Source organism: Fringilla coelebs (assembly GCF_963513975.1).
Source record: "Fringilla coelebs genome assembly, chromosome: 24".
Classification (NCBI taxonomy): domain Eukaryota; kingdom Metazoa; phylum Chordata; class Aves; order Passeriformes; family Fringillidae; genus Fringilla; species Fringilla coelebs.
The window spans coordinates 3,213,128-3,241,105 of NC_140050.1; the positions used below are offsets into that span (position 1 = coordinate 3,213,128).

At 57.2% G+C, this 27,978-nt stretch overlaps 1 protein-coding gene across 1 annotated transcript; it reads left to right on the top strand.

Moving 5' to 3' along the window:
* Positions 1 to 291: 291 nt before the first annotated feature.
* Positions 292 to 27,159, top strand: ONECUT3 (one cut homeobox 3; the record flags this gene model as incomplete). The annotated part of the gene is made up of 2 exons (XM_084220993.1): positions 292 to 1,321; positions 26,867 to 27,159. The coding sequence occupies 2 exons, from the start codon at positions 292 to 294 to the stop codon at positions 27,157 to 27,159; spliced, it is 1,323 nt and encodes a 440-aa protein (XP_084077119.1).
* Positions 27,160 to 27,978: the final 819 nt, after the last annotated feature.

A 27,978-nucleotide genomic window follows, 5' to 3' on the forward strand; every position in this document is an offset into this window, starting at 1 on the left:
GGCTCCGCAGCCGCCCCGCACCGAGCCCCGCGCCCCGCGCACAGCCCCGCGCCAGCCCCGCGCCCCAGCCCCGCGCCGAGCAGGGCGGGCGGCGGGCGCACCATGCCGGCCTGACCGCGGGGCGCGGACATCGATCCCCGGGCGCGGAGTCTGAATTAATCCGGGCAGCCGGCGCGGGGAGGGGGGCCGGCGGTGGAGGAGGAGGAGGAGGAGGCGGCGGCGGCGGCGGGGGGGTGGGGGAGGAAGGCAGCGAGCGAGCGGGCGAGGCAGCGGCAGAGCCCGGCGGCCACCATGGAGCTGGCGATGGAGAACCTGGGCAGCCTGCACGGAGTCCCGCACTCGCAGCCCGCCGAGCTGCTGAGCCCCGCGCACGGGCGGCAGAGCTCGCACCGCAACCTGGTGCCGCACGGCCGGCCCGCCATGGTCTCGGGCATGGCCTCCATCCTGGAGGGGGGCGACTACCGCGGCGAGCACAGCCTGGGAGCCCCGCTGCACCCCGCCATGAGCATGTCCTGCGAGTCGCCCTCCGGCATGAGCCTGAGCAGCACCTACACCACGCTGACTCCCCTGCAGCACCTGCCGCCCATCTCCACCGTCTCGGAGAAGTTCCATCACCCGCACCACCACCACCACCACCACCACCCGCACCAGCGCCTGGCCGGCAACGTCAGCGGTAGCTTCACCCTCATGCGCGACGAGCGGAGCTTGGCCTCCATGGGCAACCTCTACAGCCACTACCCCAAGGACATGCCGGCCATGGGGCAGCCCCTATCGCCGCTGCCCAACGGGCTGGGCAGCCTCCACAACGCCCAGCAGCCGCTGGCCCCCTACGGCCCCGCCGGCCACTTGCCCAACGAGAAGATGCTCTCGCCCAACGGCTTCGACTCGCACGCCGCGATGCTGTCCCGGGGCGAGGAGCACCTGGCGCGGGGGCTGGCGGCGCCCAGCTCGGCCATGATGCCGCCGCTCAACGGGATGCACCCGCACGGCCACCCGCACGGGCAGCCCGGAGCCTCGCTGCTGGGCGAGCGGGAGCGCCCGGCGCCCGGCCCCGGCTCCCAGCCCGGCGGCTCCGGGCAGGTGGAGGAGATCAACACCAAGGAGGTGGCCCAGCGGATCACGGCCGAGCTGAAGCGGTACAGCATCCCGCAGGCCATCTTCGCGCAGAGGATCTTGTGCCGCTCCCAGGGGACCCTCTCGGACCTGCTGCGGAACCCCAAGCCCTGGAGTAAGCTCAAGTCCGGCCGGGAGACTTTCCGCAGGATGTGGAAATGGTTGCAGGAGCCGGAATTTCAGAGGATGTCGGCGCTCAGACTGGCAGGTAGGACACGGCACCGCGCGGCTCGGGCCGCCCCCCCCGCACCTCCGGGCGGGTGGGTCAGGGGGTGCTGCGAGCACGCGTGGGAACACTCGGGGGTTCCGGGATTGCCATGGCGAACTGGGGCAGGGGCCGGGCGGTGTTACCGACCCGGTTTGTGACCTTAATACCAAAGGGAAGGAATTTATGTTTAAGGTGAGTTATACCTGAGGCGACCTCCCGACTCCCCGGGCCTGCTGCTGCCCGCGACAGATGCGGGATCGCGGCAGGACGGAGCCGAGAGGTGCCCTTTGGCCGCCGCCCGTCCTCCTGCCTTGGGGATTTCCCTGTCGGTGCCGCCGAACCGGCCCCGTGGCGCCGGCAGAACCCTGGAACTCCTCCGCCGTCTCTTCGGCCGCCGCCTCTCGGGGAATCTCCGGGCCGGGGCTGCCGGAGCGGGGCCGCTCTCCGCTCCCTCCGGGCACCGGCTGCCCTCGGCAGAAGGACCGAGCCCCGCCTGCCCCGGGGCTCAATCCCCGGCTGGGTCGAGGTCCCGCAGCGCCGTTCCCCGCGGTCTCGGGCCGGGGCTGGGCCGAGGCTGTGCTGGAGGAAGGCGGCGATCTGCGCCGAGGGCGGCCGGGGGTCGCGGGGAAGGGCCAGAGGGTGCGACAGAGGGGACAGCGGCGAGCGGGGACGTGGCCGGTGCTCCCCGCCAGCCCCGGCCCACAGCCGCTCCCCCCGGAAACGACTGGAGCTCTTGGCTCCGCGGGGCCGAGCCGTGGCGGACAAAACACACGTTAGTGATTTTTAATTTATTTTTTAAGAAATCCGAGCTTCCCGTGGGGACGGGCAAAGCCAGCGACGAGGACCCGCCGTTATTTATGGGGAAGAGCTGCGTTCATATGTATTTAGTGTAATTCAGTTGCTCTTTAATTAGGGCAGGGTAGTGGCATCTTTTAGTTCCAGTCGATGCCCTATTGAAAAGCAGTTAATAGAATGCAAATTGTTCCTGGCTTTACAAGGTTCTGGTAAATAAAGATTTAAACACTGCCGCGATCGGCCGTTTAATGCCCCCGTTGTTGGGGCTAATTGAGCAGCGGGCTCGGGCTTCTGCCTCGCCAGAACTGGAAATAGTAATGAATAATTCAAAAATAATAGTAGTAATAATAATTTAAAATATCCGTGATGGTGATGATAAAAAGGCGGCAGCATCTGGGGGAAGCTCAGGGGGAACCCTCTTCTCGGCCCGCCTGGAGAGGTCCTTGTCCCCGGCCCGGGTCAGGGATCCCCGTCCCCGAACCGGCTCGTAGGGTCCCTGTCCCTGCTGTCACCTCTTTGCTCCTCGCTCCGCCATGGGAGGTTTTATTCTCCCCAGAAATATTTTTCTTCCCCGGCGCCGTTTCCCCCGCCGCCAGGGCCGCCATGTCCCCATTATTTACAGGAATTAACCCCCCAGATTTCCGGGGAACGGGGTTAGTTCATTTGCCGTCCGTGAAAACAGGAAAAAATCACCAAGCAGCAGCAGAGCCTCCCGTCCTGAACCCGCCCGTGCTGCGCCTCCCTCCCCACGCGGGCCCGGGCCGCCCCACGCGGCTCCTGGAGGGGCTCGGCCGAGCTGTCCCCCCGCTCCTGCCGCTTTGTTCCGGCCCCGAGCCCCGCTGGGTCCCGCTTTCGTTTCGCTCCTGCCGCCGTCTGGCCCGCTCGGGCCCGGCCCTGGGTCCGCCCCAGCTCCCCGGGCTCGGCCCGGCCCGGCTGCCCCGAGCGGCGGCACCGGGGGGAAGGGGCGCCGACCCCCCCGATCGATGCCGGTGAATCCTCAGCCCGGCCCAGCCCGAGGCCTCGGGGTGAGTCCGCTCGTTCTTTCCCGTTCTTTTCCAGGCTGGGGCCGGGAAGGTCCGGACGGTTGCCACCTTCGGCCCCCGGCAAGCAGGGAAGGGACCTGGGAAGCGAGGGGAAATTTTCTTTCCCGGTAAAAGGCAAAAAAAAAAAAAAAAAAAAAAAGTTCGACGTGTGGCACGGAGGGGGAAAGGACTGGTCCTGGTTCTCATCCTATTCCTGCTTCTGTCCTGGTTCTATTCCTACTTCTCTTTCTGGTCCTATTCCTCGTTCTGCTCCTGGTTCTATTCCAATTCCTATTCCTGTTTCCGGTCCTGTTCCTAATCTTGGTCCTGCTTCTGGTCCCGGTCCTATTCTTATTCCTATTCTCTCTATTTTTGTTTTCTCGTTCCTATTTTTGATCCTAGCCCTGGTCCTGGTCCCGGTCCGGGGCCGCAGGAGTCCATCTGATGGATTAGTCCGATTCAGTGAGCCGCGGATCGATGACCACGCCGGGGCCCTAGAAATGGCACCCGCCGCTTTTCTCCTCTTTCCAGCCCAGTTCCCCCCGTCCCGCCGCCCCTCCGCAGATGAACCATTAATTATTCAGCTGGGAGATGAGGGGGCTGCAGCTCCGGCCGCCCCGGGCTCCCTCCGGCCCCGCTCGCCCCACGGGGCTCCGCAGAAGAGGAGGGGTCCCACGGAGAAACATCTGGGCAGCAGCTGGCGGTGCCCAGCCCGTCCCCTCGGGCCATTCATCCCTGCGACCCCGAGGGGCGGCCGCAGCCCCCCGGGCCCGCTCCAGATTAATCTCCACCAACTCCGTGACCGCCCCGCGAGGCCTGCGAGGGCCCGTGGGTGACGCGGAGCTCCCACGGTGGCACTTCTGGGGGGTCCCTGCGCGGGTGTGACCCCCACCCGCTAAACCCTCGTGTCCCGGGGGCGGAAAAGGCACCGGCTCCTTCCCCGAGGGGTGAAGGGGGAGCCGGGAGCGTTCCTGCGCGGGGGCAGGGGGAGCCTCCCCACCCTGCGTGTCCCTCGCCTGGCTCTGGGTGCGCTCCCATCCCAGCGCCCCTCCAGTGGGAACCCCCTCCCCGCCACCGATATATTCCGACACTCAGGACCAGGAAATTCGCTCGTGATTATTTCTCAGGAGGGCGACAACGCCGTCGTGTCCCTTTCGCGGCACGGCGCTCCTTGCTCGCCGCCTTCCCGCATCCCCCGGCCGGAGGGGCGCTCGGGGATCCCTCCTGCCGCGGTTTTCCCCGGCTGTGCGTGGAATTCACCCCCGCGTGGGCTGCAGCTGGCCCGGGAAGCACCTGCTGCTTTTACATTCGCTTCTCCTTTTCCCTCTCCAACCTTTCGTTTTATTTTTCCATTAACACTTCCACCCCTCACCCTCCAGCCCCGTTTTTTCGTTCTTCATTTTAATTTTTTTTTAACTTGTTTTTGTTCGTTTCATTTGGTTCTTTCTTTCTTTCTTTCTTTCTTTCTTTCTTTCTTTCTTTCTTTCTTTCTTTCTTTCTTTCTTTCTTTCTTTCTTTCTTTCTTTCTTTCTTTCTTTCTTTCTTTCTTTCTCTCTCTTCTCTCTTTCTCTCTTTCTCTCTTTCTCTCTTTCTCTCTTTCTCTCTTTCTCTCTTTCTCTCTTTCTCTCTTTCTCTCTCTCTTTCTTTCTTTCTTTCTTTCTTTCTTTCTTTCTCTCTTTCTTTCTCTCTTTCTCTCTTTCTCTTTCTCTCTTTCTCTCTTTCTCTCTTTCTCTCTCTCTTTCTCTCTTTCTCTCTTTCTCTCTTTCTTTCTCTCTTTCTCTCTTTCTTTCTCTCTTCTCTCTCTTGCCTTCTTTCTTTCCTTTTTCTTCCTTTCTTCCTTTCTTTTCCTTTCTTTTCCTTCCTTTTCCTTCCTTTTCCTTCCTTTTCTTTTCTTTCTTTTCTTTTCATTTGAATTCTGCCTTTCCTATGAATCCCTTTCCCGTACATGTCTCCACCGCAGCACAAAGCGTCGCTTTTCAACACAAACCCCAAAACCACCCCGGAACTGCGAGCACGACGGCCGGGTTGGGCCAAGGCAAATGCCCGAGAGCTTTGACAACACCAATAATTAATGTCACTAATTAATACCGCGAATTAATACACAGATGTGATAGAAAAAGGGACAAGATGGCGCTGAACAAAACCTCGGGAAATAGACATAGTTTTAAAATTTTTTTTTCACGAGTTTTGTTTTAATTTCAGCCTCTTTCAAACGACTTTGGCCCAACGACGGCTCCTCCCGGCCCGCGGCCACCGAGCACCGGGCGGCCCCGGCCCCGGCCCGGCTCTGGCCCGGGAGAGCGGCAGAAAACCGCGGACGGTTTCGTTGCTTTCGATCCCCGCGTGGCCGCAGGCGACGGGAAAAAGGCGCCGCAGCCGCGGAGGACCGGGAGAGAATGGGTTTTGTCGCCATAACATGGGCGAAAACGAGATTTTGGGGGACCCGACTCGCAGAGGCTCCTCCCGGCCCAGGAGAGCTGCCCACGCAGGGAGTCGGAGAAAAATTCGGGAAAGGAGGCAAAGCTTTGTCCCAGTTGGGAAACAAAAAACAACAAGCCAAACCTTTAAAAGTGTGGGTTTTTTTGTTTTGGTTTGGGTTATAGATTTTTTTTTTTAAACTTGAATTTCTTAATTTTTTCTTAAATTACTATTTTATTTTGATAATTTATTTATTTTTTTTTAGCTCGTAAATATAGTTGGAGCGAGATGAGCTTTAAGGTCCTTTCTGAAGCAACCCCTTTTTGGGCTTCCGTGAATTAGAGGCGACTTTCTCCGCCGGTGCGGAGCCTCCCGCGCCGAGCAGCCACCGCCGGCGTCCCCGGCTGCGCGGGGGCGGCCGCTGCGCGCTCCGCTGCTCTGCCTGCGCCGTGTGCCGCAGCTCCTGGTGTTCCTCACTGCCCGAACCCCGATTCCCGCAGCTCCTGGTGTTCCTCACTGCCCGAACCCCGATTCCCGCAGCTCCTGCTGTTCCTCATTGCCTGAACCCCGATTCCCACAGCTCCTGCTGTCCCTCACTGCCCCAACCCCGATTCCCGCAGCTCCTGCTGTCCCTCATTGCCTGAACCCCGATTCCCGCAGCTCCTGCTGTCCCTCATTGCCTGAACCCCGCAGCTCCTGGTGTTCCTCACTGCCCGATTCCCGCAGCTCCTGCTGTCCCTCATTGCCTGAACCCCAATTCCCGCAGCTCCTGCTGTCCCTCATTGCCTGAACCCCAATTCCCGCAGCTCCTGCTGTCCCTCATTGCCTGAACCCGATTCCCGCAGCTCCTGCTGTCCCTCACTGCCCGAACCCCCTGTCCCGCAGCTCCTGCTGTCCCTCATTGCCCGAACCCCGATTCCCGCAGCTCCTGCTGTCCCTCATTGCCCGAACCCCAATTCCCGCAGCTCCTGCTGTCCCTCACTGCCCGAACCCCAATTCCCGCAGCTCCTGCTGTCCCTCACTGCCCGAACCCCAATTCCCGCAGCTCCTGCTGTCCCTCACTGCCTGAACCCCAATTCCCGCAGCTCCTGCTGTCCCTCACTGCCCGAACCCCAATTCCCGCAGCTCCTGCTGTCCCTCACTGCCCGAACCCCGATTCCCGCAGCTCCTGCTGTCCCTCATTGCCCCAACCCCGCAGCTCCTGCTGTCCCTCATTGCCCGAACCCCGCAGCTCCTGCTGCCCCTCACTGCCCGAACCCCCTGTCCCGCAGCTCCTGCTGTCCCTCACTGCCCGAACCCCAATTCCCGCAGCTCCTGCTGTCCCTCACTGCCCGAACCCCCTGTCCCGCAGCTCCCCGCACCCTCCGCGCCTCCGCCTTATCAGCGCGGCGGGGCCGCCTCGCTCCGCCCGCGGCTGTTTTTCTGTTTGCTCCTAATCTGCGCCTCAGAAGGGGCCAATAAACCTCCCGCAGGTTAAACATTAAATGGGGTTCCTTCCCCACACCCCCAGGAAACGAGCTCCCCTCGGCGCGGGGTGCCGCCTGCCACCCACCCAGCGCGGGGTTCTGCTCCCCCAAACGCTGCTCCTCAAATCCCCCACGGGCTCCGCACATCGCCCCAGCCCCGGGGGCCACGCCCGGGGCTTTTCTTGCCGCCTCCTTTTAATTTGGGTTCGCATTTTGGGTGGGTTTTTGTCGGGTTTATCTTTTTCTGGGTGTACAACACGGGGGTGATAATTTTTTTCCTTGTCCTGTCAATCGCCACTGAAACCATAAGGGAGAGATAACAGAGAAGAGAAAACTCTCGGAGTGACCTTTGAATCAATTTGAAAAACCTCATTTAACTGATAAGTCTTGAAAGGCCCAGAACTAATTTGAAAATACATCTATTAAAATCTCATTGCCGCTGCCTGGGAGCTGCTGGGAAGGGTGTGCGAGGCGACTTCCCGGGGTCGGGGGAGCCGGGAGAGCAGGTTTAAGCCCTGGTCAACAAAGAGATTGCAGAGCTGACTGCAAAATGATGGGGCTTAGACCAGGAGAAAAATAAGAATATTAAAAGAAAATGGGTTTTTCTCTCCCAGCTGGTGGGGAAAGGGGAGATTTACAGCATTTTCCTGCCATAACCAGGCACGGAGTCTGGGATCGCAGACAGAATATTGGATTTTTTTTTTTTTTTTCCCTTCTCAAAACAAATCCAATATTTTCTCATTGTGCTCAGAGGCAGCTGCAGGGCCAGGGAGCCCGTGGCTCTGGGGGGCAGCTGTGCCCCACTGAGGGGCTGAGGAGGAAGCCCTGTGCTCCCATCACTGTTTTCTGCCCAGCTCCCTTGGTGCCAAAAAAGCAGAGGAAGCAGAGGGATGGTGAAGGCAGGAGAAGAGCAGAGGCAGGGCCCAGGCTGGTGTTTTCCTGCTTTGGAAATGTCCTGCTTTGCCCTGGGCATCACCTGGGTGTAAAGGAAACAAAAATCCCTGCAGGAAGCTCCTGGCACAGGAGGCTCCTGGTGCGAGGCCGTCCTGGGCTTGGAGCAGGGAGGTGATGGCTGACTGGAAACACAAACACAGAAATAAGATTTAAAATGAAATAAACTCCATCAGAGCCTGGTTGGAAAGAACTGAGCCTTGGCAGCTCGGTGGGGGTGTGGAAATGCTGCTCCTGCTCCAGACCTTGGGTACAATTTGAGATGCTGGGTGAGAATCCCAGCAGGACAGGCCGTGTTCCCTGCGGGAGCTGCTGCTTCCCTGGCTGGGACAGAACTGGACCAGTCACCTTCCCCAGGACAGGAAGAGTCTCCTGAGGTTCCCTGAGGTTCTTGGAAAGGTTCAGGCAGAGGGAGACCGACCCTGAGCAGGAATGGAGGCATTGGGCAGCTTTGATCTGCCCTCACCCCACATCCACATTCATGGCTCTGGCTCAGCTGCTTTTTCTGGATTTGAGCTGAGATGCCCAAATCCCTGGAGTCTGGCATGAAGCTGAGGCTTAAAGGAGCCCAGGATGAGGAGTCCCATCAAGGCAGGACAGGTCCCATTGGCCTGGGACATGGCCTGACCCGCCTGGGATGTGCACCTGGCCACGGCCCTGCTCCTGCACAGCCCCAGGGGCAGCGCAGAGAGGCTGGGGCGGCTCCTGCTTTTGGGAACTGGCCCAAATGGGAAGGTGGAGATCAAAATGTTCCCCTCCATCCTCATCCAGAGGCCATGCAGGGAGCTGCTGGCCCTGAGCTTTTGGAGTGTGTTTAATCCTGGCTCTGTGCAGGACTGAGGCCACTGAGCGGCAAAATTTGCTGATTTAATGGAAATTCAAAAATCTTGTTAATACCTCAAATTATTCAGGGAGATCTCTGTATCCAGCAAGATGTAAAGCAAGTCTGGCTTGGGTGGGAGAAATGGATTTTTAAAACCATTTGGTGTTGTTAAAAAATAGCAAAGCAAAGAGGCAACGTGGATTCTCTGGTGCTGGAGGGGGGGGACCAGGGTATTTAAAAAATAGGGACCCAAGATTAAAATTGGGAGATGTTTGTATGGACATGGGTAGGATTTCAAGAATGACCCTAATAACTTAGGAAATTTTTATACATATACACACACCCACACACCCACACATATACATGCATATATATATTTAGTAAGTTATTTTTATACATATATATGTATATATGAATTTGCTAAGTTATTGCTTAAGTTATTTATTAGAAATATATATAAAGACATATTTATATTTATATTTATATTTATATTTATATTTATATTTATATTTATATTTATATTTATATTTATATTTATATTTATATTTATATTTATATTTATATTTATATTTATATTTATAATAAATAACAAATATATATATAATTTTCTAAAGTTATTAGGGTCATTCTTGAAATATATATAATGAAATATATATATATATATATATATATATATATATATATATCCAATTAGGGATCTGCATCAATGCTCTAAACACCGGCGGTTTCTGTAAGGAGAGGAGGTTCAGAAGTGATTTTAAAGCCATTCCACGGGGTGTTTTATGTCCGGAGGAGTTGGGTTCAAGGTGTTTCACAGGTGCTGAAGTCAAGCCTTGCCCACACGGGGGGGATGCAGGGATGCTGGGCTGAGATGGGCAGGGTTGCTCGTATTGCTTGGATTCACTTTGGGATTTGGGAAACCTCGTCCCCCCTGGCAGACTGAGGGTGGCTCAGCTCTGCCCAGCCTGGGAGAAGGAAATGGAAAATTTCCATATGGAGGAGGAGAGGAAAACAGGGGCTGCTGTGGGAAGGCTGGGACTGGATGTATTCTCCTTGCTTGCAGAGGAGGGAGGAAAATACCAACGTCTTGACAAAAAAACAAAAACAAAACCAAAAACAACAACAAAAAAACCCCACCAACCCAAAGACCCAACAAAAAAATCCCCCCAAAAAAACCCCAAAAAAAGAAAAGGGAAAAAAAAAAAAAGAAGAAGAGCAAACTGCAGCTTTTTCTGCTGCTGCTGCCAGGCCACTCTGCTGAGCTGAGGGCTGGGCAGGAGGAGGCAGCAAGGGGAGCTGCAGGTCTCCCATCCCCGCGGGCTGGAGGAGAGCCGAGCTGCCCTGCTGCAGGAACGGCTCCAGAGAGCCACAAACACTCGGGCCTGGGGGGCTCGGTGGGTGGCACAGCGCCGAGGGCACTGCGGGACCCCAAAGTGCCAGGCTGGGCTGTCAGGGACCCTACAGAGCCCCCAAAAGGACCGAGAGCAGGGGAAACACCTCGGTGATGCTGGCCCCAAACTCAGTGATGCTGGCCCCAAACTCGGTGATGCTGGCCCCAAACTCGGTGATGCTGGCCCCAAACTCGGTGATGCTGGCCCCAAGGAGCCCCCGCAGCGTGAGCAGGGCACGGTCTGGGGCACCGAGGGCCATGGCAAGGGTGGCTTTGACCCCTGGGAAATGTCCCAAAGCCACCAGGTGGATGAGACACGAGCCGTGACGTGGCCACGGACTGAGCACGCCGGTCGTGCCTCAGTTTCCCCGGGCAGCAGGGGGGATGAGCAGCGCGGGGCAGGGCTCTGGCAGCGCCGGGTGATGGAAGCTCTGGCGGTGCCCCGGGGCCTTCCGAGGTCCCTCTGCGGGAGCCGCGCTGCTCCCGGGGCCGATAAGGAGCAGGTAACGAGCGAAGCTTCTCCATCAGGGATGGAATTGCAAATGCGGCGGGAGCTGCTGACGGGCGATAGCATCAGGGGCTGACAGAGATCTCAGCGCTGCGGGAGCTGCTCCCAGCGCGGGGCAGCGCCGCCACAGCACCCCATCCCTGCGATTTCCACGCACACCCGCCGCTGTCCCGTGGTTTTTCCCCATTTTCCGAGGGTCTCTTGTTTGCCCCGGCGCGGAACCCCCGGGTAAATTCCAGCCCGGGATGGGGGTCGGGTCTCGGCTGCGGTTCCTGTGGGGATGGGGCCGCACCTGGCGCAGTTGGGCTGGAATGGGATGCTCGATGCTCGATGCCAAAGGGGTTTGGGCTTCCAGAGCCTCTCCAGAACGGGGGGAGTCCCTTCCCCATTCCCCCCAACCCCAGGGAATGGGACTGGGAATGGGGCTGGGAATAGAGGAAGGGAATAGGGCAGGGAATGGGGCAGGGAATGGGGCAAGGAATGGGGGAAGGGAATAGGGAAAGGGAATAGGGAAAGGGAATAGGGAAAGGGAATAGGGAAAGGGAATAGGGAAAGGGAATAGGGAAAGGGAATAGGGAAAGGGAATAGGGAAAGGGAATGGGGCAGGGAATGGGGCAGGGAATGGGGCAGGGAATGGGGCAGGGAATGGGGCAGGGAATTGTGGAAGGGATTAGGGGAAGGGAATGGGAGAAGGGAATGGGAGAAGGGAATGGGAGAAGGGAATGGGAGAAGGGAATGGGAGAAGGGAATGGGGCTGGGAATGGGGCTGGGAATAGGGGCAGGGAATGGGGCAGGGAATGGGGCAGGGAATGGGGCAGGGAATGGGGCAGGGAATGGGGCAGGGAATGGGGGAAGGGAATAGGGAAAGAGAATAGGGGAAGGGAATAGGAGAAGGGAGTAGGGCAGGGAATGGAGTAAATAAGGCAGGGAATGGGGCAGGGAATTGTGGAAGGGATTAGGGGAAGGGAATGGGAGAAGGGAATGGGGCAGGGAATGGGGCAGGGAATGGGCCAAACAAGACAGGGAATGAGGCAGGGAAAAGGGGCAAATAGGACAGGTAATGGGGCAGGGAATAGGGGAAGGGAATAGGGGCAAATAGGGCAGGGAATGGGGCAGGGAATAGGGGAAGGGAATAGAGTAGGGAATAGGGCAGGGAATGGAATAGGGAATAGAACAGGGAATGGGGCAGGAGGAGGGTGAGATGGTGGCACTGCCCTGCCAGGCTTCAGTCACCACAAGGCCTCTGGAAATGGATGCCTGGATCAATGTCTGATGTTAATCCTCTTTTTGGGGCCAAGCTGTGGGATTTTGGTGACATTTCTCAAGTGGAATCAGCGAATCCCTACCCTGTTGTTTCCCTGGAAGCTCCTCTGCTGGACTGCCCAAAGTCACTGGCTCACTTGCCCGCACACATGGGCAGCCAGAAAACAGAAATTGAAAACAAATCATCAAAATCAGGGCATTTATTTGAGGAAAGATGATTCCAAACCAGCTGGCTTTTCCTGGAAACATTCTGATGGCATCTCCCCAAAACCCTAACAGCCCTTTTCACCCCAAATTGCTGATTCCTCTGCCTTCACCACCTCCAAGAAAAACCCAGATGATTTCTTTGCTCTGGTTTTTGTCACCATGGCAAGGTGGTGGCCCCGCTGTGGTTACCTGGGGGTGAGCCAAGTTCTTCATCCTCAGGAAAAGGAACCCTGGGGGACATTGAGGGCACTGGGGGGGCTCAGACCCCCCCTCAGCCTCACACCCCAGCCCTTTTCAGGGGGTTTGTGGAGGGTTTGTGCTTCCTCTGGATGAGGGATTCACCCTGGAGCCAAGCCCAGGCCAGGAGCCCCCGGGGTGCTGCTGGTGGGAGGCGGCAGCACCTGGCAGTGCCTGGCAGTGTCACTGTCACTGTCACCTGGCAGAGCCTGCTGGGAGTGTCACTGTCACCTGGCAGTGTCACTGTCGTCTGGCAGCGCCTGGCAGTGTCACCATCAGCCCCAACAGTGTCACTGTCACCTGGCAGTGCCCTGGAAGTGTCACTGTCACTGTCACCTGGCAGTGCCCCCCAGCAGTGTCACTGTCACTGTCACCTGGCAGTGTCCCCAGCAGTGCCACTGTCACTGTCACCCAGCAGAGCCCTGGCAGTGTCTCCAGCTGTGCAAGAAGGGCAGAAAAGGGGCAGGAATGGAAGGGGAAGCCAAGGGGCTGCTGGGCATTGCCTCGGGCACGGCTGTGCCCCTCGCGGTCCCCTCGCTCCCTCCTCTCCTCCCTTTGCTCTTTCCCCTCCTTGTTTTCTTTCCCCTTTTCTCTTTCTTTACCTTTTCTTTTTCTCCCCTTTTCCCCTCTTTCTTTCCTTTTCTTCCTTCATTTGTTTCCCTTTTTCTTCTTCCTTTTTCTTTCCCCTTTTCTTTGCCCTTTTTTCTCCTTTTCCTATCTTTCTCTTTTTCTTTTCCATATATTTCTCCTTTTATCTTTTTTCTTATTTTTCTTTCTCTTTTTCCCTCTTCTTCTGCATCTCCTCCTCCTTTCCTCTACTTCCTTTTCTCTCCCTTCCTTTGCTTTACTCCCTTTCCTTTTAACTCATTTCTCTCTGCTCTCTTTTCCCCTTTTCCCCCTTTCACTCTCTCCTTTCCTTCTCAACCCATTTTACCCCCAAACCCCTTTCCAAGAGAAACCATTCCCTGGGAACCATCCCAAGCCCCTTCCCCAGCTCTGCTGTCCCATTCCACGGGCAGGGAATGGGGACAAGGAATGAGGACGGGAATGGGGCCGGGAATGGGGCAGGGAATGCACAGGGAATGAGTAAGGAATAGAGCAGGGAATAGGGGAAGGGAATAGGGGAAGGGAACAAGCAGGGCAGGGAATGGGGCAGGGAATGGGGCTGGGAATGGGGCAGGGAATGCACAGAGAATAGGGCAGGGAATGGGGTAAAGAATAGGAAAAGGAATAGGGCAGTGAATGGGGCTGGGAACGGGGACAGGATATAGGGGCAGAGAATGGGGAAAGGGAATAGGGGCAGGGAATGCCCAGGGAATGGGGCAGGGAATGGGGCAGAGAATGCCCAGGGAATGCCCAGTGAATGCCCAAGAAATGGGGCAGGGAATGGGGCAGGGAATGCACAGGGAATGAGTAAGGAATAGAGCAGGGAATATGGAAAGGGAATAGGGGAGGGGAGCAAGCAGGGCAGGGAATGGGGCAGGGAATGGGGCAGGGAATGGACAGAGAATAGGGCAGGGAATGGGGCTGGGAACGGGGACAGGATATAGGGGCAGGGAATGGGGAAAGGGAATAGGGGCAGGGAATGGGGCAGGGAATGGGGCAGGGAATGCCCAGGGAATGGGGCAGGGAATGCCCAGGAAATGCCCAGGGAATGAGGCAGGGAATGCCCAGGAAATGCCCAGGGAATGGGGCAGGGAATGGGGCAGGGAATGGGGCAGGGAATGCCCAGGGAATGGGGCAGGGAATGCTCAGGGAATGGGGCAGGGAATGGGGCAGGGAATGCCCAGGGAATGGGGCAGGGAATGCCCAGGAAATGGGGCAGGGAATGGGGCAGGGAATGGGGCAGCTCCTGCGGGATGGATCCCCCCCTTCCCGCAGCCCTCCCCGCAAACCTGCCCGCGAGCTCCCGCCGGTCACGTCGCCATCAAAGTGATGTGCCAGCAATATCCAACACGCAGTTAAAGCCACTCGTGGGAGTTTCAATAAAATCGACCGGGCAGGATCAATGGGCTGCGCTGGCCCCATCCCCACACGGAATGGGGCGGGGGAGCGCGGGGGGGGGGGCAGGAAAAACACCCAGGGCTGCGAAATGGGGGCCGTGGGAGGGGGGAGCTGATTACAAATCTATCCCATCCTCGCCGTGATTAATTGCTGCGTTACCAGAAGGAACAGCGCGGGGTGGGGGTCATTTTTAAAGGTAACGTTGAGGAGGGAGTTTCTCTGCTGCCTTTGGAGGGGAGGAGGCAGGAGCCCTTTTCCCGTGGGTTTCCCTCCCGGTAGGATGGGGCCGGGACAGTGATCGTTCACCCCAGCCCAGCAGCGATTTGGGATTTGGGAAGAGCCCTCCCCAGCCACGCAGGGGGAGCTGAACCCCATTCCCACCCAGCTGGGATCACTGGTGTCCCTGCGCTGGGACCCTGCTGTCCAGCCAGGGCATCGCTCGATGGACCACCAGGGTGCAGGTTCCACCCTAAAACAGCCCTGAGCAGCCCCTTCACCCCACACTGGGACTTAGAAAGGGCTCTGCGTCCTCCCCAGCGCTCAGGGGGTCTCGCTCCTGCCCTGCCCTCCCCGGAGATGCCCAGCTCAAATTAAAACATCATCCATCGTTCCGGTGGCAGCGCATAATCCCTGGCAGATCAGCGCAATTACTGCGGGAAATGCCTGGGGAGCTGAACTAATAACGCCGGCCGGTGGATTAAGAGTCACTGGCTTAGCGCCGGCCCTGCCACCGCGCGAGGGGGACACCCCGGGGGACAGCGGGGTCCCGGTGGGGCTGGGGGCGGTGGTTGTGTGGCTGGGTGGGGGTTTGGGGTGGTTTTACTGCCCCATGCCCCATATGTGTGGAGCAATAGTGGGGCAGTGATGGGGGCAGTGATTGACCAGTGATGGGTAGCGATGGGCAGGGATGGGGCAGTGTTGAGGCAGGGATGGGGCAGTGATGGGGGCAGGGATGGGCAGGGATGGGGCAGTGATGGGGCAGGGATGGGGGCAGGGATGGGGGCAGGGATGGGGCAGTGATGGGGGCAGGGATGGGGGCAGTGATGGGGGCAGTGATAGGGGCAGTGATGGGGGCAGGGACGGGTAGTGATGGGCAGCGATGGGGGCAGTGATGGAGTCGTGATGGGCAGCAGTGGGCAGTGATGGGCAAGGATGGGCAGCGATGGGCAGGGATGGGGCAGGGATGGGCAATGATGGTGGCAGGGATGGGCAGTGATGGCGGTAGGGATGGGGCAGGGATGGGCAGGGATGGGCAGTGATGGGCAGGGATGGGCAGTGATGGGGCACACGGAGCTTCCCTGCCCCGCACCCGGCCCGAGCAGTGCCATTCTCGCGGCTCCCGGTGCCCATTTCGTCCCTCCCCCCGCGGGGCGCGGGTGGACCGCTCCATCCCGTGTGCGCGGAGCGGTCGGACCGGCCCATTGAGCTAAGGGAGGGGGAGTAAGGGCCGGTCCATCGGGCAGCGGGGGGTGTGGCGGGTTGTACCACTGGGTCCGCCCCGGGGGGGAGCGCGCCGGCCATCCGCAGGGGGGCGCCAGCGCGGCGGGGACGGCCCAGAGCGGCTGCGGAACGAACCATTGCGGCTGCGGGGGGAGCGGGCGGGAGCAGCGCTCCGAAATGGCGGGGGGGGCCGGGCTGGGACCCTCCTCACCCTCAGCCCGGGAGGGGCCGGTGTCACCCTGGGCCAGAGGGGCGAGGGGGACACACCTGGGGGGCCTCGCCGAGCGGCAGAATGGGGCTTTGTCCCTGCCGCTGTCACAGAATTCCAGAGCGGTTCGGGTGGGAAGGGACCTCAGAGCCCATCCAGAGGCATGGCAGGGACACCTCCCACTGTCCCAGGCTGCTCCCAGCCCTGTCCAGCCTGGCCTTGGGCACTGCCAGGGATCCAGGGGCAGCCACAGCTGCTCTGGGCACCCTGTGCCAGGGCCTGCCCACCCTGCCAGGGAACAATTCCTGCCCAAGATCCCATCCAGCCCTGCCCTCTGGCACTGGCAGCCATTCCCTGTGTCCTGTCCCTCCAGGCCTTGTCCCCAGTCCCTCTCCAGCTCTCCTGGAGCCCCTTCAGGCCCTGCCAGGGGCTCTGAGCTCTCCCTGGAGCCTTCTCTTGTCCAGGTGAGCACCCCCAGCTCTGCCAGCCTGGCTCCAGAGCAGAGGGGCTCCAGCCCTTGCAGCATCTCCGTGGCTCCTCTGGCCTGGCTCCAGCAGCTCCACGTCCTCCTGCTGTTGTTGCCCAGGGCTGGGGCAGCTCTGCAGGTGGGGTCTCACCTGAGCACAGGGGCAGAGGGGCAGAATCCCCCCCTCCCCTGCTGCCCAGGCTGGGGGCTCAGCCCAGCACAGGGGGGGTTTCTGGGTCAGTGTCCGTGGCCGGGGCAGGCTGAGCCTCTCACCCACCAACACCCCCGGTCCTTCCCTCACGGCTGCTCTCCCTGAGTTCATCCCCAGGCTGTGCTCAGGGCTGGGCCTGCCCCCCGTGCTGGCTCCATGTCGGGTGGGATCAGCTGGGATTTGGGGTCACACTGGAGCTGGGTTTGTGCTGGAGCTGGGCTGTGATGGCGCTGACAGAGGGCTGTGAATGCCCGGGGCTCCCCTGGACTGGGCCTCACACCGTGAGGGGCTCCAGGCTGGGTCTCCTTCCTGCCCTGCCCTGCTGGAGCTCAGGGGTACCCAGAGCAGCTGATGGCCCTGTGCACATCACCCTGCCCACCCTCAGAGGGTCCTGGGGACACAAACCTGGGGACACAAACCCCACCAGAGGCAGAAATCCAGCAGCCCACTGAGAACTGACTTGGCCAAGCCCCAAGGGACCCCTGAGGGAGCTGGGGGAGCTCAGCCTGGAGCAAAGGAGGTTCAGGGGTGCCCTCATCGCTCTCACAGCTCCTGAAAGGTGCCTGTGCTCAGCTGGGGCTGGGCTCTGTCTGCAGCAGCACTGACACAACCAGAGCACACAGCCTCAGGCTGCACCAAGGGAAATTCAGGTTGGATAGCAGGAAAAAGTCTTTTACATAAAGGGTGATAAAGTTGTGGAATGGCTGCCCAGGGAGGTGGTGCAGTCCCCATCCCTGGGTGTGTTTAACAGAGCCTGGATGTGGCACTGGGTGCCAGGGCTCAGTTGGGGTGTTGGGGCTGGGTTGGACTCGATGATCTTGGAGGTCTCTTCCAACCCAGTGATTCTGGAATTCTGGGATTCTGTGACCTTCCCATCTCACACCCCATAAACACACCCAGGACCAGATTTCATCAGGGCATGCAGGAAACTCTTGGGTTTTTCCCCTCCACTGCTCTTTCCCGGCCTCCAGCCCATGTTTGTGGCTGATGATGCTCTGGGCCCTCTCTGGGCACCAGCTCTGCTGAGAGCAGCTCAGGGCCAGCACACCCAGATGGAGGACGTGCCATTGCCACTGAACTTGCTCCTTGTCCCTGCTCAGAGCTCCAGGAGCAGCTGGAGGCAGGAACAGCTGGGAATCCCAAAGGGAATCCCAAAGGGAGATCCTTGCTGCTCCTCTCCTGTGTGAAGGAGCGAGGGCAGAGTGGAAGGCACAGCCCCCTCAGCCACAAATGTTTTCTCTCTCACACAATTTGCATTTATCTGAGATTCAGAGTGTGTGGACCAAATGCTGACATGTAGATCTGCGTATCCCCTGTGTTTAATTAACACCTTAATTTATTAATTTACAATTTATTGGCCTGTTCAGTAAATATTATTTACACATTCTCGAACAACTCAAGCTGCAGGAGTGGTCCTTCAGAGGCAAACTTGGAAGTGGATCCTTCAGCTGACAGAGCTCATCCTGCAGCACAGCATGAATCAGTCTGAATGAAAATCCATGGACTAACAAGTTCAGTGTCACAGGGATGCCACCCCGGATTCCCATCACGGGCTCCTTGGCCAGCATTACCTCCTTCTCACAGAATGGAAAATCCTGAGCTGGAAGGGACCCTCAGGGATAATCAGTTCAGCCCTGCACAGCCACCCCAACAGCCCCACCTGAGCATTCCTGGGAGCGCTGTCCTGGCAGCCTTGGGGGTTTCATTCCCTGGGGAGCCTGGGCAGTGCCCAGCACCCTCGGGGGGAAGAACCTTTCCCTATTATCTGACCCAACACCAGCCCCCCCTGCAGCCGTGGCACAAATCAGCCCCCAAAATTCCCTTTGCCCCCCAGAATCTGTACCTGGGGCTCTTGCACCAACGCTGAGCACATGCGAGTCCCGCTGGCTCCAAGGAAAACTCATTCCAGGGGACGGAGCTTTCCCAGCCTCATCCCCTCCGCCGCTGCCATCCCTCCGGGCGCTGCCGCCTGACTCCGGCACTTCATTAGCACCAATTTGCTCTCGTCTCGCTAAGTGCTGCTGACTCGGGAGAGGAGCGAGGAGATCCGAGCAGCGCTCCGGGGCTCCTGCCCAGCGCTCCAGTCCCGGGCAGCAGCTCCCGTGGCCGCGGTGTCCACGGGAACGATAAAAGCGGCTGATCCTGGTCCAAAAAAAGGCCTGGAAAGGGAGAAAATAGGACAAATGGGGGAAATGTTCCCAGCAGAGCTGATCCCCATTCCCCTGGGTGATGGGGAGAGCAGAGCAGGGCACCAGGTCTGCCTTCACAAAGGAGTCTGGAAAAGCAAGTGGGAAATGAAACCTGTGCAGAAAAGAAATGCTTTTAACAACAAACTCACCTTTTTAAGTCATGTGAAGCTGTTTTGGGGTCCCTGAGGGAGGTTTGGTGGCTGCCATCAGGGCCAGAACAGCTCACCCGGGGAGGACAAGGATAAAACCAGGGCAGGTGTGGAGGGATGGAGGCACAGCTCCTTTGTGTCCCTTCAGCCACCCTCAAACCGCACAAACTCCTCTGCTCCAGTGCTGGGAAAGCTGAAAATGCCACCCTTGGAAGAGCAGGCCACGCTTGAGAAGTGCAGGAGAGGAAATGAGCTGTCCTGGGGGCTCTTCAGCTCTGATGAGCCAAAACCACGACCCCCATCTCGGGAAGGACCCTTGTCACCCAGCAGGGCACAGAGGGCTCGTGCTCCCCTTTCCAGCCCCTTCCCTCCAGATGCCAACCCCGGGGGCTGTGGGGGATGTGTGGGCTGGTCGGTGTGGGGGGCTGGCAGAGCCAGATCCATTGCATTTTTTCTGGATTGAACTGGAAGAGTCAAAGAATATAATATCTTACCAACCTCGGCCCATTAACACACACACACAGAACATTAATTTGCTAACTTCATAGGCAAATTTCAGCTGCAAACTCTCTAACCAAGAATTTACCACCTATCACCATTTTAAAACCTAAAGATCACCTGCTAGGGTCATTAACAAATTTCTAACCTCTAAGAAAAGTACATATAGAAAAATATGTAGTGCAAAAAAAATGCTGGATCCAGCTCAGCTGGATCAGAGCTGTTCCTGGGCTGAGGCACCAAAACCTTGGCAGGGAAGGGAAGGGAAGGGAAGGGAAGGGAAGGGAAGGGAAGGGAAGGGAAGGGAAGGGAAGGGAAGGGAAGGGAAGGGAAGGGAAGGGAAGGGAAGGGAAGGGAAGGGAAGGGAAGGGAAGGGAAGGGAAGGGAAGGGAAGGGAAGGGAAGGGAAGGGAAGGGAAGGGAAGGGAAGGGACGTGCAGGCAGCAGCGCTTTGTCTCGTCTCATCTCCTCATTCGCAGCGCTCAGAGGAAGATTTAATTTGCTGAGCTCGGGGAAGCGGCTCCCCCTGCAGCGCTGGCTGCATACCAATGCCCCGGGGCTCTCCCCGTCCCCAAGCTGCCGGGGACACCAGGGACACCGGCGGGAAGCCTGGCCCCACCAGGGGACACGTGGCACAGGGACACGTGTGGGGCTGGCAGCTCTGGCTGTGTCGGTCCTCGCAGGATTTTCTGGGATGCTCTGCAGCTCCTGACCGCATCTCTCAGACTCTGAGCGGTCTCTGATGGGTTTTTTTATCACTGCAGAGTGGCTCAGATGCTGTAGGACCGTGGCACCCAAAATTCCCCACAAGTTTTGGAGGCCAGGAGGTGATTTTTTAATCGTGTGCAGCTGAAGGCTGGGGGATTCTAGGAATGGGCAGGCTCTGCAAGTCATCCCATGGTTGGTACTGTGAGAAATGATACTCACTTCCAAAAATGTAAAAGGTTTATTAAAATCTTATCAAAAATACAACAGGAGACTGAATAGAGAAAATATTACAGCACCTGGAGCAGAGGATTTTTCCCCCCACGTGCTCACCCACACAATGGAGGTTTTGCCTTTTAACCCTTTGGCCCTTCCCAAAGTTCTGTCCTTTGGCTCCTTCTTTGCTGTCCAGTGGTGGAGTTCACTTCCTTAAATCCTGATTGGAGGCCAGGTGCTGCCAGAGTAACAATCCCACCCTCCCAAATGTCCCAAACCCAGGCCAGCCCTGATAGCAGCACAAGGGGGGTAAAACACAACTATAAATCGATAAACTTCTCTTAACATATATGCAGGATATTTGCCTTTCAGTTGTGAGAGCCAACCATGGCATTGCTCATGTGTCATGACAGCACATCCCCTGTGTCAGTCTGTTTGTCTGTGTTTGGAAACAAATGGTGTTTCAGGAAAAGAAAAAAGGCAAAAAGAAAGTCGAGGGGTTTTTTTGAGCACTTTTCCTTTGTTCTGTACTGTCAGCATTGTGTTCTCCCAGCTGGAGAAGATCTAAATTTCTGCTGGAGACCCCAGTTTGTGACAAATCTCTTTTTTCCTGCAGTACAAAGAGAAATCAAACCAAGCTCTCAGAATTGCCCCAGCATCTGAGCATCCCCACTGTGAACCAGAGGATTTCTGGTTTGGAGATGAAGCTCCCTGATCTCTGCTCCAGCTCCAGGGGAGCAGACACCACCAGGTTCATTCATGAGCCTCATTCTGGGCTCATCCCTCTTTGCTCAGGGCTGAAGCTCCCAAAACCTTCCAGAACAGGTGGGGGCTGAACCAGTAACACCCAGCCCCTCCCCTGGGAAGGGAGGGACATCACAGGGCCATGGAATTGGTAAGGCTGGAAAAGAGCTCTTAGATCAAGCACAACCACCAAGCAGCACCACTGCCATGTGCCCTGCTAAACCATGTCCCCAGGTGCCACATCCACACATTTTTGGAACACTTTCAGGGATGGTGACTCCACCATTTCCCTGGGCACCCCGTGCCAGGGCTGGGCAACCTTTCCCATGAAGAAATTTTTCCTAATATCCAATCTAAACCTCCCCTGGTGCAACTGGAGGTCATTTCCTTCTATCATTGGTTACTTGGCAGAAGAGACTGAGCCTCACCTGGCTCCAAACTCCTTTCAGACCCCTCTGCTCCTTTAAGGAGAGGGGGAAACTGAGGCAGTCCAGGGGCTGGGCCCAGCTTGAAGGCACAGAGAGCAGCCAGCTTTGCTCAGGGCCATTTCCCACCAGGGGAATCAGCCTGTTGGATTAGGCCCTTTTCTGACCCAGAGATGGGGCAACTGAGAGGGGTTTTAAAAACTTTTATTCCATTTTTACTCTCATGTGAAGGGTGAGACAATACAGATATTCTAATTCACGCCATCACAATCAGAAGTTAACTATTTCCTAATTACAATTTATTATAAACATTTCCTGGCCTGTCAGCTTTGGCCACACCATGCTGTAAATGCCTTAAAGCCAATCATCTAAAATTATCTCTCATGGGTCCTACTGCAATGCATCTTTCATACTTCTATTTCTCCAAAGTATCCACTCTTATTTGCAAGGCCACCCTTTGAAACTTTCTAGCTCCTTTTCTCTCTGCAATGTCTGTCCTATTCCATGGCATTTCTAAGCCAGCATTTCTTATCTCAAGGTTTGCACGCAGGTGCACACTGTGTGAGCCTTCTGCCAGGCTTGGAGAATTCCCTACAAATCCTTTTCCCACATCAGCACATCCCACCTTTGCACCAGGGAAACCTGTCCCCACCCAGCCAACCACACCCAGGTTCCCCCTCTCCGTCCCTTCCTCCACCTCCCTCTGAGACCATAAATGCTCCTCAGTCCTCTTCCACCCCGGAGAGATGATTTGACAAGGAGAAAAAGAGAGAAACTGGTGGGTTTTGTGCAGAATTTCCCCCCCTAACCTTGCTTACAGCCAGCGTGCTGGCTCTGAAAGCCCCTGGCTGTCTTTTGTGATTTCAACAAATCACCAGCACTTAAGCAAAGTGGGCAGAAAATTACAGGTTGTATTGCAAGTGAATGGAGAGGGAAGAGCACGCTGGGGCCGAAAAGCAGAGGTTTGCTGGTATAATAGAGAAAGCAGGGTCTGACAGGCCTGCAAAGCCATCAGGTATTAGTTAAATGCTTGGCGGGGTTCACGCTGCGAGGCATAATCGCAGTTCCTGAGCAGCAGCCATTTGATTGTCTCCATTATGTCCCCTCTGAAATGATTTGGGAGATGTTTTGCTCGGAGCTGTCAAGGTTAAGTCAAGGAAAACGCGCTGCCTCTGACATGGGAGGCAGAAACCCTGGGCAGAGCCTCTGGGGAGGAGGGTGGGATGGCTCTGCTTTTCTGGAGCTCTTTCCTCCTGCTTCCCCTGCCCGAGGTTCCTCCCTGCCTTTGCTCTCTGTGTTTTTTCTGCAGCTGGGTCAGAGCTGCCCTAGGGATGGCGTTGTTTGGATTGTGCTCCCGGCGTGTGGAGGGATCTGCGCCATCACCAACCCCGTCCCACTGTGGCTGCCATCCCCCCTGGTCACTTCTGGGCTCCTTGGTTGGGTTTGGAGGGCGTGAAACGACCTGGGGAGGGGTTGACAGAGGAGAAAACCCCCACAGTGGGTGAGCCCAACTCCTTATTGGCCAACAGTGCCATGGGAGACTGGAATATCCTGAGCTGGAATGATGAGCAGGGATGATCAGTGCAGCCCCTGTCCCTGCACAGCCACCCCAGCTCCCCACCCTGAGCAGCCCTGAGAGCTCCTGCAGCTCTGGCAGCCTTGGGGCCGGGATGGTCCTGGTACTGCCAGGGCCCTCTGTGCCCCAGGAGGAGCAGGAATAAATAAACCCTGTCCTTTGGGGCACATGCAGAGGCAGGGGTGCAAATGTCCCCATCCCCACAGCCAAGCCCAGAGAGCTGGAAAGGACATGATGGAAAAACAACATTAACCCAAGGCTGGGCTGTTTGGATCTTAGAACTTGGGGGGAAAAAGGGATTTTGAAGCACAAAGAAAATTGTGCTGGTGTGGGTGGGAGGCAGAGCTGTGCCCCTGAGTATTGTGTTCACAGGGAATGCCCTGATGAAGGCAGGAATGATGCATCTGACTCCAAGTTCTCAGAAGGCTACTTTATAATACTATATTATATTAAAGAATACTATACCATACCATACTAAAGAATACAGAAAGGATACTTAGAGAATGCTAAAAAGATAATAATGAAAACTTGTGACTCTCTCCAGAGTCTGACACAGCTCGGCCCTGATTGGCCAAAGAGTGAAAACAACTCACACCAAAAGTGTGGGTAAACAATCACCTGTGGGTAAACCATCTGCAAACACATTCCACATCAGCACAGCACAGGAGAAGCAAATGAGATAAGAATTGTTTTCCTTTTCTCTGAGGCTTCTCAGCTTCCCAGGAGAAAAATCCTGGGCGAAGAGATTTTTTCAGAGAATGTGAATGCCACACCTGGCTGCCCCTCATGCCTGGCTGCCTGTGGGGACGTGGGGACAGCCACCACCAGGCTGCCTGGGAAAGCAGCACCCAGGGGATGGGGAATGGGAAAAAGATCCTCCGTGGAGGGGTTGATGGCTGCTGTAAATAGATCTGAGCAGCGCCGCCATCGATCGCTGCTGCGCAGAGCTGTAATTAGATTGAGCTGGGGAGAGGGAGTGGGGCTGTGTCAGCAGAAAGGGAAATTAATAAATAAACAAAGCAGCACAGGAAATGGGGGATGCAGCAGTGCAGGCCAAAAATAACCCCAACTAGCAAAAATAACCCCAACTAGCAAAAATAACCCAAACTAGCAGGGGTGAGGAGCGGGATGTCACCTGTGCCTGGACAATGGCACTGCTGCCACTGCAGGAGCCCAGTTTTACCCTGATGGTTTGTGTTTGCCTCAGAGCTCAGAGTTATTGATGGGAGACTGGGGTGTAATAATCACTGCTAAGAAAGGAACAGGAGGTTGGAAAGCTGAGAGGCTGGACCTTGGGCTGGGTGTCCAGCGTGGGCATGGGAGTGGGTGCCAGCAGAAAGGAGAGCAAGAGCACGGACTGGATTGCCAGGGTGACAGCTGGGGCACATCTCCCATCCACATGGAGACATTCCCAGGGCCATCCTGCAGGGCAAAAGCCCTGAATTGGGTGGAGTGTGAGGAGCCCACCCTGGGCACAGGAGGAGCTGAGCATGCCAGGGGGGCTGGGAGGGCTCAGGGAGGGTGGGCTCAGGGCACAAGTGTGGGGGGAGTGTTTCTGTTTGTTGTTTGGCTTGGGGGGACGTTTGGGGTGGGTTCTTTTTTAAAATTCATGTCTGGGGGAAAAAAAGTCAAATTTTCTATAAAGGTTTTTTTTTGTTTGTTCTTTTTGCAAGCATCTGATGGTCATAGGGTAGGTTTCCATATTCTCTGCTGGCTGTTTGAGTAAGGTATCCCTGGGACAGGGTCCCCTGGCATCATTCTGAGTGTCCCTTTGTCCCTAAGGATGGTGGTGTGCAGCCAAACCTGTCTGGGGAGGGGGGGAAGGGGAGGGGAAGGCTCTCCACTGGCTTTACCAGGGGAAGATTCTCCACTGGCTTTACCAGGGCTGGCTGGTTTGGACTGAGTGCTTGGAGTGCTTGGTGGTGTCCAGCTCGGTGCCTCCCATGCCCTGCCCGGTGGGAGCAGAGCTGGTGGCTCCCAGCACGGCGTGGGGACAGGGCCAGGACTGAGCCCAGCAGCTGGGACACAGAGCTCAATCTGCTGCATAAATTGTCTCCCTCAGTGACCTCCAGATTTCCCCAGCTCTGGGTGGAAGGGGTGGATCTCATCCTTCTCAGTTCGAGGTGATGTGAACAGGGCTTGTAGTGGAGGCAGCTGAGGAACTACAGGAGGAGGAGATTGCTTATTTTCCAGTGAGGAACAAATTACTCCAAACAGCCTCCCCGTACTCCTGAGCTACACATTGCCTCCCCTGTGGCTGTGGAGGTGTGTTTGGAGAGCAGGGAGGGGTTTAGCCCAAGGGAAATACCTGACCCGTGCCCCTGCAGCATCTTGGCCCCTCCAAGCTCTGTGCTTGGAGCTTGGAACTGCTTTGACCCCTCCAGGCCAAAGAGGCTCCTGCAAGTGCCAAGTTGAAATCTGCCACCCAGACAGCAAATGTCTCAAGGGACCCTGCAAAATCCTTCAGAAAATGTGAACCAAGAAACCCCAAAGGCTGAAAACTGCTGCTGCCCCAGGCGAGAGCGGGACTTCCTCTGGGAATTCTTCAGCCCACAGTTTGCTCTCTCTTTTCTGAGCTTCCCAGGTGGAAGTGTTTTGTCCCCAGCCCTGGAAGGTCAGGTCCATGCTCTGCCTTGTCTGTGGCATCTCAGGCTCCTGCAGTTCTGTCTGGTTGAGTCCCTGAGCACCCAGATCAAACCTCAACAGCTTCAGGGTCAGCTCTGCTTTGAGCAGGGACTGGATCAGCCACCTCCACCATTTTGTAGTTTTCTAAGAAAATATCATAGCAAAGGTCCCCTTGTCCCACCTCTTCCAGAAACAGTGTGCTTGATATCCTCACAATTAAAATTCATATATTTATTTATTTTACTCAGTTCCCTCTCTGTCCTCATCAGCATGCTGGGGTCAGGGGGGGTTTCCTGGCTTCCTCACGTGGCAGCCCCTCTGTGCTGACCTTTGCCTCCAGCCAAACCTGTAGGGAAGGCTTTTAATTCAATGCTGACAGATGTGCCAGAGGATCCGCTAGCACAGGCACACAGGGGAGGCAGAATTTCCTGGAGCCTCCAGTGACTCAGGCAGGAAAACCTTTCCCAAAGCAGGTGGATCCATGATGGGTCCTTCCCAGCTGATGCTGTGGGACTAAGGCTGCAGAGTGACCTTTCCATTATGTCCCTGTCCCTTGCATTTCCGAGCTGGCAGCTGGATGTGGTGGCCAAGAGACCACAGGAGTCTCCAGTTCCCTGAGTCCTCCAGGGACATCCACAGGGGTGATGAGGAGTGAGGCCATGCTGAGGGAGGCTGAAGGATAACCCCCAGAATTTAGGGCTGAATCCCAATAGCCAGTCTCTGGGAACAGAGCAGTCCAGGGCTTTCCTCAGTCTCTAGTCCAGGGTCAGCTGGAGATGCTGAGACTTTCCCTGGGCATCCCCCAGGCTTTTGTCACCCTGTTGTCACAAGAAGCCATTATCTCTTCTCAGCAGGCACGGGGAGGAAGAAGAGGGAGCGGTGGGACACGAGCCAGCGAGTTTCTTGGCGGGAAGGGCCTGGATTTTGGGAGGCAGCCGGGCAACCTGCAGGCGGGCCGTGGTGGGGAAGCCCAAATTAACAGCCCTGTTCTCTCTTTTGAACGTGTCCAGCCTGCAAACGCAAGGAGCAGGAGCAGCAGAAGGACCGGAGCCTGCAGCCCAAGAAGCAGCGCCTGGTCTTCACGGACCTGCAGCGCCGCACCCTGATCGCCATCTTCAAGGAGAACAAGCGCCCGTCCAAGGAGATGCAGATGACCATCTCCCAGCAGCTGGGCCTGGAGCTCAACACCGTCAGCAACTTCTTCATGAACGCCCGCCGGCGCTGCATGAACCGCTGGCAGGAGGAGCCCGGCGCCAACCCCGGCGTCCCCTCGTCGTCTACAAGCACTTTCTCCAAAGCATGATGTCCCCCAGCCCTCCCTGCCCCTTCCTGGGTGTCCCCCTCATGACAAAGCCAACCCCAGACTCACACTCATGGCCTGAGCAGGGTGGGTGCTTTTGGGGTGGGTTCGTTAGCCTCCAAACCCTCAGCTGGGTGTCAGCCATGGACGTGGGCCTGGGGCCACCTCCTGCTGCCACCTCCTGCTGCCACCTCCTGCCAGCTCGTGGAGCAGGGACAGGGTTTGTGACCAGGTCAGCTCCGTCCCCAGGAGAGCTCAGAGGAACCCCATGGGTGGTATGGGATGGAGGGAGGAGCGGGGCTCAGTTTGGAAGGAAGCATCCCTGGTCCTTGGGGATCACAGAGCCTCGTCTCCCCCTGCCCATGAAGGTTTTTGGGGAGAGGGGCCCATCCTGATCTCTGTCACAGCCATCCTTGTGGCTCCCAGGAGGAGCCCACGAGGGGCAGAGGTGGGGGTGACACAAGAAGTGGTGTCACAGGCTGGGCTCTGGCACAGCCCCACTGCACCAGGGCCAGACCTGCTGTGGTTCAGAGGGCACTGAGCAAGGGAAGTGCTCCCGGCGTGCCTGGAGGGCTCCCGGGCTCCTGCCAGCTCTCTGATTGCTGGAGGTTTTCCCCTGCTCAGGTGCAGTGGGTTCCCCAAGGCAGCCAGACCCTCTGTGCCATCACCACATGGCACTTCCATCCCTTGAGGGCTTTGGAAACCTGGCTGAGGACATCCCTGTACCCCCCATTCCCTCTATGGGCATCCTCCTCTGATCCCCCGGGCACCCCCAGCAGCACCCACAGCCCAGGTCCCCCACAGCCCCCCACCCACGAGAGC